Source organism: Cnephaeus nilssonii (assembly GCF_951640355.1).
Source record: "Cnephaeus nilssonii genome assembly, chromosome: 11".
Taxonomy (NCBI): domain Eukaryota; kingdom Metazoa; phylum Chordata; class Mammalia; order Chiroptera; family Vespertilionidae; genus Cnephaeus; species Cnephaeus nilssonii.
Genome location: NC_137082.1, coordinates 71,808,459 through 71,828,772, shown reverse-complemented (window position 1 = coordinate 71,828,772; position 20,314 = coordinate 71,808,459). Strand labels below are relative to the sequence as shown.

At 40.7% G+C, this 20,314-nt stretch overlaps 1 protein-coding gene across 2 annotated transcripts in view; it reads right to left on the bottom strand.

The window, feature by feature from the left end:
• The window catches only part of CHD6 (chromodomain helicase DNA binding protein 6), a 181,831-nt gene that overhangs the window by 63,881 nt on the left and 97,636 nt on the right, over positions 1-20,314 (bottom strand). For both annotated transcript variants that reach the window (XM_079785076.1, XM_079785077.1), the window contains one exon: positions 10,203-10,398. In XM_079785076.1, coding sequence (XP_079641202.1) covers positions 10,203-10,398 — 196 coding nt within the window. The remainder of the gene's footprint in view (positions 1-10,202; positions 10,399-20,314) is intronic.

Below are 20,314 nucleotides of genomic sequence, written 5' to 3'. Positions count from 1 at the left end.
TCTCAGAAAAACAGTATCATTATAATCTCACCAAAACGTAATTACTGAAAAACATGTAAGATTTGTTTTCACCCACTTAGGGTTATATCCTACTATATATGTACAGTCAAATCATAGTGTTTTAAATACCCACTTGCAGGTAGGTTTCTTTTTCACAGTGGTAGGGTTAGCAGTTTCAAAACTACTTTCTGTGTAATCTAGGATTGAGCACATTAATACATATACTGAGAGTTGAAAAAGGAAATTACAAATATGGAAAGGAGGAAAACTAGAATGACTGTGGTGTAGGAATAGATTGGAGGTTATCAGTGTTAACTCATGGTTAGGTATGCGCATGTGTATATATACATGTATATATATACATAGAAATAGATGTGGATATATGTGTGTATTCATAATTAAGTTTATATGTATACTTGTTCATATACACATATACATATGAAGGCATATTATATGTATATGCATATTTATATTCTCTGTGTGTATGTATTCCAGCTATGTTCACTGAGAGGGTCTAGAAGCAATAGCATTCCAGTGGTAAAGAATACAACTGACTCTCTAATCTTGGTTTCTAAATTCCATTGTTCATAAGACAGAACAAAGTCATGTTAGAGAAATGGTTAATTGGAGGGCTGGGGCAGACAAAGTATAAGATGAGCCTAAAACATATTACTGTGCCAGAATGCAAGGAAGTACTCACACAATGATGGAGATATCCTCTCTAATAAAATGGTAATATGCAAATTAACCATCACTCTGATACATAAGCCACGCCCACCAGCCAATCAGGGCGAGTATGCAAATTAACCCCAATCCAAGATGGCTACAGCCACAGAGAGCAAGGTTTCCCAGGTAACAGAGGAAGCCAAGCTTTCCATAGCCGCTGCAGGCCTAAGCCTCCACTCAAGCTACAAAGTTTCAATTATAGAAGGTAAACAAATTCAAACAAATGGCGGCAGAATGGAGCTTGAGAGAGCAGGCCAGGGTTGCCGGTGGCAACAGGGGAAGCAAAGCTTTCCGCACACCCTGGCCGGGCCCACCCGCTTAAGGCAACAAAGTTTCAATTGTAGAAGGTGAATTAACTACCACAGAAATGGCTGCCGCCCCGGAGGGAACAGCAGGCTTGGTTCCGCCCCAGGCTACAAAGTTTCAATTGTAGAAGGAAAATAAATTCCAGATACCAGGGCCTCCCCTTGGGTTGCCAGGGGGCATGGCCGGCCTGCAAACCACCACAGGCCCCTCGCTCAGGCCGCCCCACACCCCAAGGGAACCCCCACCCTTATCTGTGACACCCTTCAGAGCAAACCAGCTGGCCCCCACCCGTGCACCAGGCCTCTATCCTATCTAATAAAAGAGTGATATACAGATTGATCATCACTGCAACACACAATATAGCTGCCCCCATGTGGTCAAAGATCCTGCCCCCATGTGGACACAAGATGGCCACTAAAAGATGGCCAGCAGGAGAGGGCAGTTGGGAGGCACCCGGCCTGCAAGGGAGGGCAGTTGTGAGGGACCAGGCCTGCAAGGGAGGGCAGTTGAGAGGGACCAGGTTTGCAAGGGAGGGCAGTTGGAGGTGATCAACCCTGCAGGAGAGGGCAGTAGGGGTGACCAGGCAGACAGAGGAGGGAAGTTGGGGGCAAACAGGCTGGCAGGGGAGCAGTTAAGCATCAACCAGGCTGGCAGCGGAGTGGTTAGGGGGTGATCAGGCTGGCAGGCAGAAGCGGTTAGGGGCAATCAGGAAGGCAGGCAGGCAAGCAGTTGGGAGCCAGCAGTCCTGGATTGTGAGAGGGATGTCCGACTGCCCGTTTAGGCCCGATCCCACCAGGATCGGGCCTAAACGGGCAGTCGGACATCCCTCCAGGAGTCCCAGATTGGAGAGGGTACAGGCTGGGCTGAGGAACAACCCCCCACCGTGCACGAATTTCGTGCACCGGGCTTCTAGTATTAAAATAACACTCGAAACTTGAGGAGGCTGCCACTGGCTAAGTCTAGGACTATTTAAACATCAAAAGAAATAAAGATAGCAGTGGAATATAACCCACTGAATAAAAAAGAATCCATGAGTACATACTGACATAAATAAATGGGAGAAAAGGGAAAATTCTTTTTTATAGTAGTAGCCAAAAAAATGTAGGGTTACAGATAATCACCACCTTAAAACCATCATAATGATGACTGATTCAGGCAAAGATAATCAATGGAAACTAAAATCAATGTGTAAATGTTGATGAGAAACAGGATATTACAGTTTCAAACTATCTATCCAAAATTCCTTATTAATTTCAAAGGGAAAAAATAGCAACTTATAGTAGAGAAATCTGGCAGATGCCACTTAACTAAGAGACCAAAGTCTATTATCAGACAAACAGACATCATATGTTCCTCTTATGATATGTTGACAAGGACATATCACTTCAGTAGTAGTATTACTAAACCTGAATCCAATCCTGAGGAGACACAAACAGAAACTGAGGGACAGTCTATAAAATGACTGGCCTGTACTCTTCAAAAACATCAAAGTCATAAAAGGAAAAGAAATATGGATGAAATGACTCAAGTTAAAGGGGGCTAGAGAGAGGAGAACTTTATGTAATGGGTGATCCTGGGCTGGATCTTAGGGGGAATAATAGCTATAACGAATGTTGAGAGAAATTACAGAATTTGAATAAGGACTATGGATTGGACAGTATTCTCATTTCCTGATTCTGAGAACTGAATTGTGTTTATATAAGAGAATGTCCTGGCACTTAGGAAATACACACTAAAGAAGCGGTCACTAACCGGTGGTCCGAGGTCCGAAAGGTTGGTGACTGCTGCACTAAAGTCCTTAGGAGGCAACTTACTCTCAAATGGTTCAGACAAAAATGGTGTGTGTACTAGTATGTGTGCATGAGCATGTTATGTCTATGTATGCACTCAGAGACACAGAGGAGAGGGTTAAAAAGGGCAAAAATAACAAAGTCAATGCGGCAAAATGTAAACAGTTGGTGAATATGGATAAAGGGTATACAGGACTTGCAAACTGAAATCCTATCAAAACGACAATGAAAAAAATATTAAATATAGGCATTTGAAATAATTTCTCTCTTGAGTTCATGCTGTTTACTTGATATACAGCTAGATTCAACTGTGTTGTTTTGTTTTAGAATTTTAAAAATAAATTTTCCCTACATTAATTTAATCACAATGAAGGGGGTGGGAAATAAAAAAACTAGACCCAGTAACTTTGGAAAATGGTATTTTCATTGTATACTGTAAGACTAATAACAAAAAAAAACACCCACTATATAGTCCAATATTACAGGCTGGTAAATTTACTTTTCACAGAATATGGGCTAATAATTCTGAAATTAGTATACTTATGTGTATATTAGGATTGAACAAATGAATAAATATACTTTGTTGTGATAATGGCATCCAGGCTTCTCACAGCCAGGGAAAGGAGTTTCAAATAAGGAAGTGGGAAAGGCTAGAAAGAATTCTGTGGTGTTGGTCTGGAATCAGAAATCTCACTATGGATGGACAGAAACGGAATAAATAGAGATGTGTGGTATGAGTATTTATGTTAGAGTGTGTGTGTGTGTGTGTGTGTGTGTATATTTCCTAGCTCTGTCTGCTCAGAGTATCTAGAAGCAATAATACTCCAGTAGCAATGTGCATACCTAGTACCAAATCTTAGTTTCTAAATGCCATCCTCAAATAAAAGGAACGAGGGATCCATGGAGAAATGCCAATTCCATGGCTAAAACAGGAAACATGGGGCATGAATCTGAACACCTCGTGGTGCTAGAAAGGAAGTGCTCAAAAACTGATGGCAGCCTGTCACACAATACAGGAGCCAACGTGAAGGACCTACAAATGACCAAATCTGAACAACAATGAGAGTAATGAATTATAACCCATAAAATAAATATTATTGAGTCCATACTGACAAGTAAATAAATGGTGGGCAAAGGTCAACTGTTCTTTATCGTAGAATTCCAATTAATATCTGCAGAAGGAGTGACTGAAACAGAAAATTACCTTTAGCCAAACACCATAATAATAATTAATGAAGTCAAGTACCATTGATAAATGCTAAAATAGGCAAAAGTATGATGAGAAACAGGTTAAAGTCTCAGAATATCTCCTCCCAAGATATTGATTAATTTTAAAGGTAAAAAGAGTTACTTTACAGTAGAGAAATCAGGCAGATGCCACTCAACCAAGTAATCAAGATTAACATCACAAGTAAGGTATTGACATCATATACCTCGTGATATGATACACAGAAAAGGCTATAACACCACTTCTATGATATTCTTGTCCAAAATGCATAACTTCAAAATCTGATAAGAAAACATCAAGCAAACACAAATTGAGCCATTCTAGAAAACAGCTGATCAGTACCCTTCAGAAGTGTCAAGGTCATGAAAAATAAGAAAAGACGGAAGTTATTACAGACTGAAGCTGGCAAAAGAGCCATGACTTCTACAGGAAATGTGAAATCCTAGACTGAATCTCATACCACAAGAAAAACATTTGTAGGAAACTGAAGGAATATGAACAAAGTCTGTGATAAAGTATTGTATCAATGATAATTTCCTGGTTTCAATAATTGCATTATGGTTATCTTCTATAATAATAATAATAATAATAATAATAATAATAATAATAAAAGGGTAATATGCTAATTAGACCGGACATCATTCCAGACGAAGCCGGGCTCCCGGGTGCCTGCCGGCAGCCCGGGGGAAGCAGCCCAGGTCCCAGGTGCCTGCTGGCAGCCGGAGGAGGAAAGCCCAGGTCCTAGGTGCCAGAGGGAAGCCGGTGCTGGCAGCCAGGGGAAGAAAGGCCTACTCTAGCACGAATTTTCGTACATCGGGCCTCTAGTATAAAATATTAACATTAAGGGAAGCTTGGTGAAGGGTCCTAGAATTCTGCACTTAATTTGCAACATTTTTAAAGTTTAAAATGATCTCAAAATAAAAAGTTTTTTTTAACAGACTGATGAATCTCAGAGGGAAGTGATTAACCAAAGAACTTATATGCATATATGCATAACTCATGGACACAGACAATAGTGTAGTGAAGGCCTGGGTAGGGGGCGGCCATGGGGTGGAGGGCGTCAATGGGGGAAGAAAGGAGACATCTGTAATACTTTAACAATAAAGATACATTTAAAAAAATTAATTTTATTTTCTAATGCTTTAAAATACTTAGGATGGTTCCAAAGTCAAAAATGCAAAAAGGTGCCCAGTTAGTGTGGCTCAGTGGTTAAGCATCAACCCATGAACCAGGAGGTCAAAGTTCAATTCCCAGTCAGGGCATATGGGCTCGATCCCCGCTGGGGGGCATGCAGGAGGCATCTTATCAATGATTCTCTATCATCATTGATGTTTCTCTCTCTCTCTCCCTCTCCCTTCCTCTCTGAAATCAATAAAAATATTTAAAAATAAAAATAAAGCTTTTGTTCATTTTATCTTTCCATGGGGCAGGGGAAGGAAGAGACAGCCTTTTTAGATAAATGCTAGCATACTATGCATACTTTTCCACCTTATTTTTTTCACCCAACACTATATTTAGGTGTCTGCAGACATATTCCTCATCCTACCTAATAAAATGGTAATATGTAAATTACCATCACTCCACTACGCCCACGATTGGGCCAGCGGGAGGCGCAGGGGGCGGGACTCGGGGTGGCCGGGGTAGCCGATTGGGCCAGCGGGACGCTGAGCTCGCGTTGCCAGCGGTGGCTCGAGCTCAGTGTCTGCGCCATGGCTGTGCTGCGGAACAGAAGGGGCCTCTGGGGCAGCGAGCTCATGTCCCGCCGCGGACCATCAAAAGCGGGGGAGCTGGGTGCCTGTCCGCTCCGGCACCAGGCCTTTCGGAAGCCTCCGCCGAGCCGGAGGCTTCCCAAAGGCCTGGTGCACCAGCAGACAGGCACCCAGCTCCCCCGCGATCGAAAGCGAAAGCGTGTAGGGGACCCTACACGTGCATGATTCAATCATGCACTGGGCCTCAGTTCTTTTATATATGGCTTAGTCAATCAGTCTTCTATTACTGGACAACTAAACTGTTTAGTCTTTGGCTATTACAATTAGTTGCCACAACTTCTTTCTGTATCCTTAGTGGTAGTTAAATCTTTAGTATCAGGGGAAGGTTTGATGGATAATTCTGGTAAAGAAAGGAATCAAGGTAAGTAATACAGTTTATGGAATCTATAAAGCAGCAATAATATGTGGCCATAGATTTTACACTGATTTTTCTTTTTTCTGGCTCATCTAGTGTTGAGAGTAAATTACAGGAGGAAGTTTAAGAATGGTTCTGAGCAAAGGTCTAATAAGAGGAGCACTGCAGACACTGTTAATTACCTCTTTGGTATCCACATTTCCTTTCTTCCTCATTCTAGAACCCTGATTCTTGCAAAGGGCAGCAACATGTCCAAATGAAACCACTTCCAGCCTCCCAGGGATGGCAAGGTAACACAGGTCTAGACAGTGAGATGCAGAAGTATACTAGAGATATCTGGGAAGGTTCTGCTCTCCTGAAAAAAGCACCACACCTTCCTGCCTGGGACATGAAGTATCCATCTGGGAACCAAGAGGATGTAAACCACATTCACTGAGGATGAAGGAGCAGAAAGACAGAAGGAACCTGGGACTCTGATGACACTATGAAGCCACCCCACTAGTCCTGACTACACATCTCTGGACTTCTCATTAACAGAGAAAAGCAAACCTGTTTGGGGGACCACTGGTTTATCTCTATACCAGGAGATAAACACGTGCTCTACCAAGATAACTTACCTGAAGGATAACAAGATGAGTCCTGTCACATTTAGAGACTCGTCATTTTACAGTCAAATATCCAACAGTTAATCAGGTATTCCTAATTTTCCGAACTCAAATACAAAAACATGTGGTAAAGAGAGAACTTGGGCAGCAAATGGGATGAAGTCCAAATAAGATCCATCAGCAAAGATATATATACAGAACCCTGGAGTAGTTAGGCAAGTGGGGGCCGCGGTGCCACCCCCACACAGGAAAAATTACAGAGCTCTGATGTGCTCCTGCACAATTTGCAGGCCCCGGGTTAGTTCTTTAGTTTTTAATATATTTGAGGTGAACAAAGGCCTATGAAAAAACGTAGTGATGTTTAGATCCCAGTGACTGCAAAGGGAAGGAAGGGGGAATATCTTGTTGCCCAAGCAGTGAGATTTTAAATTGATTCAGGCCTTTAATTGACTATTGTCACTTTCACGTCCAGAACTTGGCAAAACCTTTCACCATGCCTTTACAATCATCCTATATAATAAAAGGGTAATATGCAAATAGACCGAACGGCAGAACAACTGAACAACCGAAGTGTAATATGCTAATGGTATGCTAAGGCTGCTCAATCACTCGCTATACAGGGGTCCTCAAACTTTTTAAACAGGGGGCCAGTTCACTGTCCCTCAGACCGTTGGAGGGCCGGACTATAGTTTAAAAAAAACTATGAACAAATTCCTATGCACACTGCACATATCTTACTTTGAAGTAAAAAAACAAAATGGCAAAAACACCCGCATGTGGCCCGCCCACGGGCCGTAGTTTGAGGACGCCTGTGCTATGATGTGCACTAACCACCAGGGGGCAGACAGTCAACTGGTCAACAAGTTGCTATGATGTGCACTGACCACCAGGGGGCAGACGCTCCAACTGGTAGGTTAGCTTGCTGCTGGGGTCCAGTTGATCGGGGCTGAGCGAGATGGGCCGGACACACCCTGGAGCCCTCCCAAGGTCCCTCCCTGGCCCAATCGTGCACCAGAGGGGGTCCCTCAGCCTGGCCTGCACCCTCTCGCAATCCGGGACTCCTTGGGGGATGTCAGAGAGCTGGTTTCAGCCCGATCCCGCAGGCCACTCCCCTTGGGAGGGCACCAGATGCAGGGCTCATGGCTGGTGAGCGCTGCTGCGGCAACGCGGGCCTCTCCCTATCAGGAATGATTGGGTGCAAGTCAGCGTCAGGCACAGTCGGGCCGGGATGAGTGGGAGCAGCAGGTAGGAGCTGCAGGCGGCGTTGGACTGCGGGTTTTGGCCCGATCCCTGCAGGCCACCCAGAGGGACCCCACCCGTGCATGAATTCGTGCACCAGGCCTCTAGTGTGAAAATAAAATAGCTGGTACAAAGAACCAAGCATAATGCTATATCCTCTCTTGACCTTTATAGTACTATTTCAAGTCATTAGCTCTATTACATTTAAAAAGCAGATTTTCTTTAATACTTTAAAATACTACTTATTACTTGATGTCAAAACTGCATAATCAGAGAGGTTAAAGAAATTACTACAGTGCTACTGGAACCCAACCACTTTTAGCATGCTGGTATAATACTGTAGCCCAGTTTCTACACACAAGTATTTTATTTCAAGCCTAGCAATTTTACATTTCTCCTGCCAATCTAAAAGTTTGCCTCCACAGGGTCACCACTCATGCAAAAGAGGAATTGGGCTCTTGGCAGCATGAGTCAGGGAGTACTGGGAAGTGGCTCTTCCTTTTGCAGGCCTACATTTGGGCTCAATAAACGTGTCAATAAGTCAGTCAAGAGCTGGCTGAGAATAGGAGAGAAGTTGACAGCATGGGAAATGGAAAAGGATGCTTTGGGGCAGCAGAAAAAAAGGAGCAGGGAGTGAAAAAGACAGGACACTGACAAGAGAGGCAGGAGAGAACTCAAAAGAAACCTGACTCACTGTATTTGGGATTGAGACTGTACAGTAAGTGCCTGGCCCACCTGCTTAAGGGGTGCCACCTATGTTCACTCCCACCCTAAGTGGTTATACTTTTTATTTCCTCTGTCTGGAACATTCTTCCTTCTAACCTTGTAATTTAAGATCCTTCCCCATCATTGACGTCTCTGCTCAGATCACCTTCTTAAAGGAGCCTTCCTAGACCACTTTCTAAACCAGGGCATCCAACCCTCATCATTCTTATCCGCTTATCCTGTTTTACTTCTTTGTAATAAGTATTACTCTCTGTAACTCATATATTTTTCCTTGTTTACTGAACACAGTGCCACACAATTTGTTTTACAATGACTTTTCCCTCTGAGTTTTAGCCAATTGTCATCAATTTAATAATTTAAAGGACTGGTTGTTTAACTAGTAGACTGCTTTCTTCAAATAAAATGTTGCCTGGAAACTCATTAAATGAAAAGGACAAAGCAGAATGCTCTGTGTGAAGTGGTGGCCATGGAAGAAGGCCCAACAGGCATCAGCTTGGCTCTCCCTCCTGGCCTTCCTTTCCTTGTGGAATCCCCTAGGATACCTCTTCAGTTTTGTGAAGAAGCATCCTCCAAACTTCTTTTATTAATCACTGTGTCATGAAAAAGGTTGTAAGGCACCCACTACTCTCCCTACCCTACACTCACACTCCGAGTATTAGAAAATATACCAAGATACACTTAGGATACATTCATCGTTAATAATAATGTAAATCTATATTCTAAATGATCTTCTTGACAAGTTAGAATCTCTTTGGCTAATTTACTGTCTAATCTGGTCACTGTTTTTACTTTCAAACAGGGTTGATGAAGAACTCTAAACTGGAAGTGTTAGCTCTGTCATTTTCTTGTTTGTCTATGCTTACTTTTTAAATGTATAAACTTCGATCTTTGAATAACTTCAATCTTTGTAAGTCATCTTTGAAAGTCACCATTATTTAACTTGGGTAAAACTAGAAAATACAACCTGCAAATCCACTTAAAAGGGCATATATACACTTTGCATTAAGTGCAGAACAAATGAGCTAGTGAGGATGCCTGTCAACCCTGACACACCGTGGAAATTTCCCACCCCTGTGTTATCTCCCTAGCTGAATATGACATATGACCATCTAACAAACAAGATGAGTGAAAATGCCAGAACTGAGGATTAGTCAAGCTTAATAATTTTCTTTATGTCTGATGATGATAATAATAAAGAAGTAGTTCAATTCTATATTTGGAGGCTACCACTATGAAATATCATTTGATTTAAAGTAAAAGGAAAAAGCAATTCTCTTATTAGTAGGAAGGGCCGACATTTACTTTTCATTCAGTTACCCTAGGCCGAGGCCCTAAGCCTGCCCTCTGGCTCACACCATAGCATGGAACATGGCAGATACTCTATAGCCAAGCCAGGCCCTGCCATATGTTCTTGGGTTCGGGGTGGCTAAGGCAAACAGCAATCATCCTAATGGTTACCTGCAAGTCATTTTGTGGGTTCCAGTCTGAATCAAATATGATGCAGGTATCAGCGGCTGTGAGATTGATCCCCAGGCCTCCCGCTCTGGTGCACAGAAGAAAGACAAAGCGGTCTGAGTCTGGCTTACAGAACCGGTCGATGGCTGCCTGGCGCAGGTTTCCCCGTACTCGCCCATCAATTCGCTCATAGGTGTATCTGAGGGGACCCAAACGAACGAAAGCCCAGGTGTTAATCATGACTTCAATGGAGAACAGCAAACAATGCAAGAAGCTGTTGACCGATGGCCTTAAATCCCTCACTTCTAAATATGGATCAAATGTCCACAGTCTAGAAGAATCCCCACCCTCTACATATGCAGCAGGACAGACATCTAAAACTGCATTGCAGTGTCACCCCTCAAAACAAACAAAACCCAAACAAAAACAAAAAAAGCCACAAACTAAGGAGGACTAGGAGAATTGTAAACACAAAAAAATATCAATTCCCACTGCCCAAACAACTTATTCTCAAGTCATTTCCCAGTTTTAACTTGCACTGAATGTAATCATAAGACCCCGAAAAGCAAATAAAAGCCTCAACCACCTGCTTTCAGTCGTATTCATAAAAGGAATCAGAGTTAAATCAGCCCCTCACTGCTTTCTGTGAAACTGAAAACGGGAAGAAGACTATAATGACAGGCAGTCCCTTGATGTCTGGGCTGGTCATCTCTAACCTAACAGTTCCTCAACGCTTTAGAGGTGCACAGCAAAACTTCCAGGCTTACAGCTGAAACCAAGGTCTTCTGGGCAGTATACTGCCACGTAAGCAGGGAGAACTCACAGAAAATGTTTTGTGCTATGTCAGGGGTGGGGAAAACTAAAGAATTTTTAAAGCAAAATAAAGTGAGGAAGTAAAGCTGAATATACTTAAGAAGGCATATACCTGTGTGGAAGTTAAGAAATAAAGGTGGAAAGCATGGTGGAGGAGAAGGGAAAAGGAAGGAGAATAAAAGAAATGAAACACTATGGGATCATATTACTATCTGTCTACCCAATCAGAAAACACAGACGGTACCTTTATGATGAAATAATGTAATTAACAGAGCATTAAAATATTGTAGCAACCTGGACAGCTGCTTAGAGTCTTATTCTTTTCTTACTTACCCCTGCCAACACATGAATTAACAAGGGGATGTTACCTGGACCCAATTTGACCTCCAAGCATGAACTGGTTGGTAAAGTAGAAGCAACAGAACCTTGTGAGAAGAGGACCAAATCATCCTAGACCCAACAATAGTCAAGAACATAAATCTTGATGAAAATCTTACCAGTAGCCCAGAATTTGGGAAATCTGGCCTCTAAAATTTCAGACAAATAATTGGTAAGAGAATAAGAATAGACAGTCTAGGGGCAGATGACTCTGTGTGGGGATGATTCCAGACAACTAAATTGGGCAACACAATCCTGACTTTCTTGAGGAAAAGGAAAATCCATGTAAAGAAATCACCCAAGGAAATCCATGTAAAGAAACCAAACCAACTCAGACTCTAAGGGACATGTAACACAGCAAAGAACCAAGTCCGAACATATGTCTTCCTCTTACAAAGCTGCAGTGCATCCATACCTGGAATTACAGGTGTAGACTTTTCTTTTCTTTCTTTTTTTTTTTTTATGTAACAAACTTAGGAATAATATTTGAAACTACAGTAGCAAATAAAATGAGTGATGATGACAGGATTGTCATGAAGGCAGACTAAGAAGATCTTATATCGTAAGATAAAAGGTAAGAGTTACATTCTAAATTCTATAACACTATGAAGCAATTAGATATAATTATCGTTACTATTAATAACAGCCACAGCAACAATATTAGCAGCAACCGAAGTGTCAACTCTGCCAGGCACTGTGATACATGCTTTACATGTATCATCACATTTAACTCTCACAATAATTCTATGAGGTAGTTTTACTATTACCATCCCCATTTTACACTTGAGGAAATTTTCAAAAACAACAAAAACCCATACAATAAAAATAACTTGCTATTACCTAGCTGGTAAGTGAGTTAACTCAGATCCATTTGATTCAAACAAAGTCCACACTCTTAACCAGTTTGCTGTGTGGCCTTCATATTGTGCCCTACATTTCAATGCAGCAGAACAGAAAGATTTTCTTAAGAACTTAGAAGAGAAAGTTAAATAGGAAAACACCAGTAAACTTAGGAAACTTGTAGCTCTGGCAGAAAATGAAAGAAGAAACTACAGGTATCAAAATGATTTTGATAAATCAATGCAGCGAGGATCTGGTTTGGGTGGGTTCCCACAGCAGTTGGGCCATGTAAGTGATGTGTGGAAGAAGCACAGGATTTGGAGGCAGGAGACAGGGCTGACACAATGAAACAATAGCAGCTACCACCCCAACCATCACACATGCCAACGATTATAACCACAGGCACAGAGAACTCAATGTTCTTTGACAAGACACCCGCAGCCATCAGAGAGGAGCGAGATGCCCACGGATCTGAGTGAGGCAGGGAGTTAGCATAGCCTTGGGAGAAGTCAATGAATGTGATGACATAGCTTGGCCATCACCCAGGGAAAATTATTTCCATAAAATTAGATAGCATTCTGCCAGCTATGACTTAACGATGGTTTTAGAAATTGTGCAGGATGATTGGAACATTAATTCTCATTTCCATCACTTGTTCAGTTTTGAGGGAGTGCTCTCGAAGAACACAAAAACTAAAATAAAAATTCAATTATTAGAGTTTTTTTCAACTGTTCCTCATCCCCTCACTTCTGAGCCAAATCCTTTGGCTATGCCCTCACCCTGGATGAGAGTATGGCATGAAATTAAATGGGAACAAAACCAAACTGACAGCTGGAGAAGCAACAAGGCTCAAAAACAAAGAAAATCTTGAGGGCGAGTAAGTCTGAATGAAGAAATCAGACATCATAAAATTCCCACACCAAACATCAGTGCAGCAATTAACCCCCTGCATCAACTGTATTGTGAACTAACTCCCTAGGAGTTGATGTGGTTCATGAAACTGTAATTCTGAGTCATTGTCAAATATCAATGAGAAGCAGGTGGCACTCTGGGAAACCTCTGTGCACTTTGTTTGGGGAGGAGGAAGGGGTGGAGGGACACATTTTGGCACAACAGGAAATGTTCTCACAAGGCCTAAAGGAAAATGAATGACTTTCTTGTCTCCCAACAATAAACAGCTGGAAAACATAAAGAGTGAAAAATCACCCATTCACAACAGCCATAAACATATAAAACACTTAGCATGAAACTTATAAGAAATATGAAGGATTTGGCAATATGACAGTAGGGGCTACGTTGGTTTGTTCATCATCTCCCTAACACCTACCGAGGTTCTAGCACAAGGTAGGCACTTTATATTTACTCAATCAACAGTGTATACAAAAGACCTGAATAAATGTAGTGAACATTATGTTCTTCAATTCTGTAAAGATGTCAATCCTACTCTACTAAATGTGTAAAAGCCAATCAAAATCCCAATAAATGGATATATGTATATAGAGATAAATACAGACGTGTAAATGTGTGTGTACACACACACAACACACACACATAATTTTTAATAGTGGGAGACTGAAGTAGTCAAGGATAGACTAAAAAAGAATAATTCTGAAGTTCATCTGCAATAATATATGAGAAAAGAATAAAACTACTGATCAGAACAGAAAGGTTAGGGATATACCCAGCATATATAATATCTCAGTATATTTTATGAATAGTGTTTTAGATGAATAGGGGGGAAACATGGACTATTTAGTAAATAGAAAATTAGACATATTTAGAAATAAACTAGATTAAATGCGCATTATATACCATTTATCAAAATTACAGAAGGATTGCAGACTGACATATCAAAAAAAAAAGAAATCCAGTTAAAGATTATGAATTAACATGCATATTTTATTCTTTTATCTTCCCAATCTTCTAGTAAAATAATAGTTAAAGAATTTTTTTAAAACGCATAATACACTCCCCTAAATAAACCCACAAACAGAACAGGAGAAATTACAACAAAATTCTAGAAGATGGAAAGTCAGCTATATGGTATTAAATTTAAAGAAAGCAGAATCCCAGGTGAGAAATAACCTGACCTAATACTGCAGAATACCCAAAGGGACTGGGCATTGATGGCATCAGATACTCCTGAAAATGGGGATGCAAAGAATCTAAAAACCAGGGGAACTGGTTGAATATCAGCCCTATAGATCACACATCCCTGCCCTGAGAGGGTAAAACAAAAGAACCATACCCTTCTCTACCCGAAGGGGTTCCAATCTCAGTTAAAGGTAGAAGTATTAGACTGAAAAAAGGGAAGAGAGAGTGCGATCTCCCTACCTCTCTCTACCCTCCTTCCCTACAATCAGCTCCAGGTACAATCAAATTCCCATCCTTGCCGAAACCGGTTTGGCTCAGTGGATAGAGCGTCGGCCTGCGGACTCAAGGGTCCCAGGTTCGATTCCGGTCAAGAGCATATACCTTGGTTGCGGGCACATCCCCAGTGGGGGGTGTGCAGGAGGCAGCTGATCGATGTTTCTCTCTCATTGATGTTTCTAACTCTCTATCCCTCTCTCTTCCTCTCTGTAAAAAAAAAAAAAAAAAAAAAAAAAAAAAAAAAAAATTCCCATCCTTTCAGCTAGGGAAAGAAAGGAAACACCCAAAAATACTGACACTGGAGATTCCCCAATGAAATGGTCCATCTAGACGACTAGTGTTTACATATGCAGGTTGTGACCCAGAACCAGCAGTCCTAGCCCACATACCTAGAGCTTCCAATCAGCTCGACAGTGCCCACCAACTGATGGCTAAGATCTGAAACACAGAGGCTCTGCTTCTGGTATGGAGGGGCAAGGTCCTAACACACCAATTCTCAGCAAATAACAACCACAAAGTCCAGATGAAATACAGAAAACAAAACAAATGAACAGAGAAATTTCTCTGAGGGCGCTGGAGAGTTAAGGAAAGCAGGCAGATTTTGGAGAGCAACAGAAACTTGTGGTTTTGAGCAGAGGAAAAGACAGAGAGGGTATACCCCAAACTCTGGCTATAAACTCTACTCAAGTCTCTGGCTGGCCTCTGACTCAGACATGCTTGGGGCAGACCAAGTGTAGTCTGAGCTGAGATTGCAGCTGTTATCTACTAGAGACATTGACAGAATTTGCATTTTTAGTCACATCTCATATAATACCTCCAAATAAAAACCATCATCTTCATGGAAATGTAACAGATTCCTGAATCCCCACAACAAAATATTCACAATGTCCATGGAAAAAAACAAAATTATGTAACATGAAGAAACAGGAAAAATGTGACCCATTTTCAAGAGTAAAAAATCCAATCAACAGGTGTAAAATCCAAAAATTTACAATTATCAGGTAAGAACTTTATAATAGCTGTTATAATTATGCTCAATAAAGTGAAGGAATGTATGCAATGAACAAAAAGATAGGAAATCACCGGAGAGAGACATCAAACTGAGAAACAAATGAAACTCTTAGAACTAAAATATAATCTGTATAATAAAGAAAACTTTGGATGGGCTTAATAAGCATGAAAGAAATAGCAGAAAAGAGTCAGAATCTGAAGACAGATAAATCAAAACAAGAGAGAAAAAGGACTGAAGGGGTGGCGGGGAGACAGAACAAGGGCCTGTGGGACAATACCAAAAGGTCAAACATTCAGGTAATTGGAGTCTTACAAAGAAACCAGAGGCTGGGGCAAAAGGAATAACAAAATAGAAGAAATAGAGATTCAAATCCTCCCAAATTTGATGATATACGTTTACACATTCATTCAAGAGGCTCTGTGAACTCTGCAGAGGTTGAACTCCACCCATTAAAGTCAAACTGCGAATCAAAAATCAAACGAAAATCTCACTACACAGAATAAAACAACATATTACATACAAGAGAACAGTGACTTAAATGACTGCAGAACTTCTCATCAGAAACTATGGGGGCCAGAACACAGTGGAATAATACTTAAAAGTGTTGAAAGAAAGAAAAACAAACAAACCCAGAATTCTAATAAAAAAGATATAAATATATATATCATACCTAATAACAGACAAACATGTAAATTGACCGTACCTCTGCTATGCCCACAGCCAATCAGAGTGAGTATGCAAATTAACCCAACAAAGATGGAGGTTAATTTGCATACGTAGGTGCCCAGCAGCCTGTGTCCCGAGAACTTTCTCAGCACCCAGGTCACTCCGAGGTAGGCCCCCTCTGGGTCCTGAGCAACCTGGGAAGGGCCTGAGCCAGGGAGCTCCTGGGCAGGGGTGGAGGGAGATCGGAGGGAGCTGGGGGGGGCCCCTGCCCAGGCCCTGAGGCTATAGGCCTGGCAGGGGTGGAGCTGGCGATTGGAGTGAGCTGGGGATCCCCTGTCCAGGCCCCAAGCCCCGGCCAGAGGCTTGGGGCCTGGGCAGGGGCGGAGCCGGGCGATCGGGCTATCAAAGGGAGCTGGGGGCCCCTGCCCAGGCCCGGAGGCTTTAGGCCTTGGCAGGGGCGGAGCCAGAGATCGGAGGCGATTGGTGTGAACTACAGAGGAAATACCTTTTCTGATCGCTCATTGGCTAAGCTCCCTGTTTGCCACTGGTAATATTCTTAGTAGCTTGGGTATAAAAATCAAAAAAGGTGATCTAGGGTTTTTCCACCACACTCCTGGAGAAAAAAAGGAAGGTCCACTGCTGGAGGGCTAAGAAATGTCATATCCTGCCCTAGCCGGTTTGGCTCAGTGGATAATGCCTAGGCTTGCCTACCACAGGGTCCGGTTCGATTCTGATCAAGGGCATGTACCTAGGTTGCAGGCTCCTCCTTGGCTGGGGCCTAGGTCAGAGCTCATGCAGGAGGCAACCAATCAAAGTGTTCCTCTCACTTTGATGTTTCTCTCTGTCTTTCCCTTTCTCTTCCACATTCTCTAAAAATCAATGGAAACATATCCTCAGGTGAGGATAAAAAAAAATAAAGAAAGAAATGTCATATCCTATGAAAGACACATCTTGAAAATGCCTAAAGAAAGTTGTCATTTTTTCATGGTGAAGGGACTGGAGTCTGTGTTGATGAAAACACCTTGGTGGCTGTGGTGACTGGCAGTGGCTGCAGCAGCGGGGTGATGGGGTTGGTGCCTTCCCCTGATCAGCCCGGTGGCCTCAGTAGGACATCCCCTGAGGGCTCCCAGTATGTGAGAGGGGGCAGACTGGGCTGAGGGACTCCCCCAACCAGTGCACGAATTTCGTGCACCAGGCCCCTAGTGTGTGTGTGTGTGTGTGTGTGTGTGTGTGTGTGTGTGTATAATTCTGACTTGGAGAAAGCTGCAGGAAGAAAAAACAAATCTATCATGATTAATTTCAGAAAAACGAAAGAAGACACTGTACCTATGAAATAACCAGTACAATGTTATAAGAATTTAAAATTTAGAGAAGAAAATGCTCTAGGAAATTAAAAATATAATTATACAAAGAAAACCTAGGGTTAAAGTTGGAAGAGAGAGTAAAGGAATTCTATCAGAAAATATAGCAAAATATAAGATGGAGAAAAAAGAGAAAATCAGGTGATCAATCCAGAAGACCTGACATACAAATAACAGGAGTTCCACAAAGATAAAACAAAGCATAAAGAAATAATGAAAGATAAAAATCCAAGAAAATTCTCCAGAGCTGATGAACTTAGATTTCAAATAGGAAAAACTACTTAGTATCTAATTCAATGCATCCCATACAAAAAACAGTTCATTGTAAAACTTCACAGCACTGGGACAAAGAGGATATATCAAAGCTTCTAAACAGGAAAAAAAAAAAAAAAGTCACATACACAGACTGGGAATCAGAAGGGCAGGGCTTTGAACTTCTAAACCACAACCCTGGATACAAAAAGACAATGAACTAATAACTCTTCAAAATTCTGTGGGAAAATGATTTCTAACTTGGAATCTCAAACCCAGCCAAACTATTACTCAAGAATGAGAGTAGACTACAAACATTTCAAAGTCTCAAAATTCACTTATCATTCACCCTTTCTCAGAAGCTCCCAGAAGAGGTACATGAGATCCACCAATAAGGAAATTTGATTCAAGTGGGAAGGAAAGAAACTTGTCAGCATGATGAAGGAAGGGAGATAACAGATGACAACTGTGTACTAGGTGAGAAGAGCACTGAACACAGAGGAGCACGTTAGAAGGTCCCAGAAGAGATGGCCCTGAGACGATGAACTGATGTGCGTGACCGCCACAAGAGGAGATTCAGGCAACCAGGGTAAAGTGTGGAGCTGAATTATAATAAGTACACAGAAAAATAAGCAATGAAATAAAAAGCTAATTTTTAGCTTCAGGGAAAATAAAAATTATGCAATAAAGAAATAACAGGTACTACATGACTAAGCTGTAATTTAGCATTTACATAAGTCCTAATAAACACTGAACATTAATCTAATCCGAAGTAATATGTGGCATTTTGGGAAGATAGGAGGACAGGAAATTGCACATGTGGCATTTACATAGTGAGAACAGATAATATCTAAAACTGAAAAAAAATTATAACTATTAACATTTTTTAGATATAGCTATAAATACCAAAAGAAATAGCATAAAGAGTTTAAAGTAATTAATTGTTTCTGAGGTTGGAAAAACTCAGGGGCCAGAAGGGAGTAAATTAGGAAATGCAATTTTTCATAAGTCTAATAGAATAATTTGCCTCTTTAAGTTATGTTGAATAATGCATAACTTTAATGAAAATAAAAACTGAATTAGCCCTGGCCAGTGTGGCTCAGTTGGTTGAGCCTTGTCCCATGCACAAAAAGGTTGTTGGTTCAATTCCCAGTCAGGGCACATGCCCGGATTGTGGGCTCGATCCCCAGTAGGGGTCTTGCAGGAGGCAGCCGATTGATGTTTCTCTTTATCTCTAAAATCAAAAAAACATTAAAAAAAAAACTGAATTAAAAGGAGAAGAGTAATGATGATATTAAGCCCAGAAGAACTCTGTTAGGTGCTATTAGGATGAAGAAACCATAAAAGAAACACCTCAGAATATTCAAATGATGTAATGGTTAACAGGTGAGTGAAGGCTATTTAAGCATATTGATTTAATCATTTAAATTTATTTTAAAGCTGTTTTAAGATGGAGAGATTTAACTATTATAAAATTTAAAACTTCTGGGAATAAAGTAAACATACAAAAGCCCACACCCATAAGTAAAAAGTCAAAAACAATACTGGGGAAATATATACACCATATTCTTAAGTAAACAAACAATTCTTATAAATGAATAAACTAAGACAAAGAGCAACAGAAAATGGAGAAAGAACATGAACAACTCATAAAAAAGCAATATAAATAAAGATATGTAAAAAATTCACTCATTAATAATCAGAAATACAAACTAAAACATAATTTAAATATCTACAGGGGCTTTGAAAATATGTACTAAATGCTTTTAAAAATGTACATCAGAATTGGTCCTAAGAAAATAACTGGCAATATTTACAATGGATGTAAAGGGATATTCAGAGTTTCTTAAAGTACTGAAAATTTGAAAACAACTCATAAGACACAATAAGAATATCAGACAGATCACCAAAATTGTGTCATAGGAAAATAATTTAAAAATTTTTTCATAATATATTAAATAAAAATGTGAGTTACAAAGTAGAATGTAGAATACTTAAACAAGTAAGCAACAAAGCTAAATATATGTATGAACAAAGAAAAAAGACGAAGAAGATAAACACCTAAGTCTGAATGGAGGCTTTGGGCAGGTGTTGGTGTTATATGTGCCCATATTATCAAAAGAAACTGTATTACTTAAGTAATTTGAAAACAAAGTAAGCAATAAATGATAAATAAAAATAGCATAAAGGGAGCTAAATAAGGATACCCTTCTTAATAAAAGTGTGTTAATTATACTGTTACTCATTTTGTGGGGTTCTTTAAAAAACTGAAAACTATGAGTTGTTTTGTATATATTTTGAAGAGTAAGATAATATATTTATGAAAAGCAAGTGTTCTGGCAATGGGTTCCTAATCTAAAGTGAGTTCCGATTTCAAGGAATTATTTATGTAAATATTAAATGTCAGCCTAACCCATACCTAA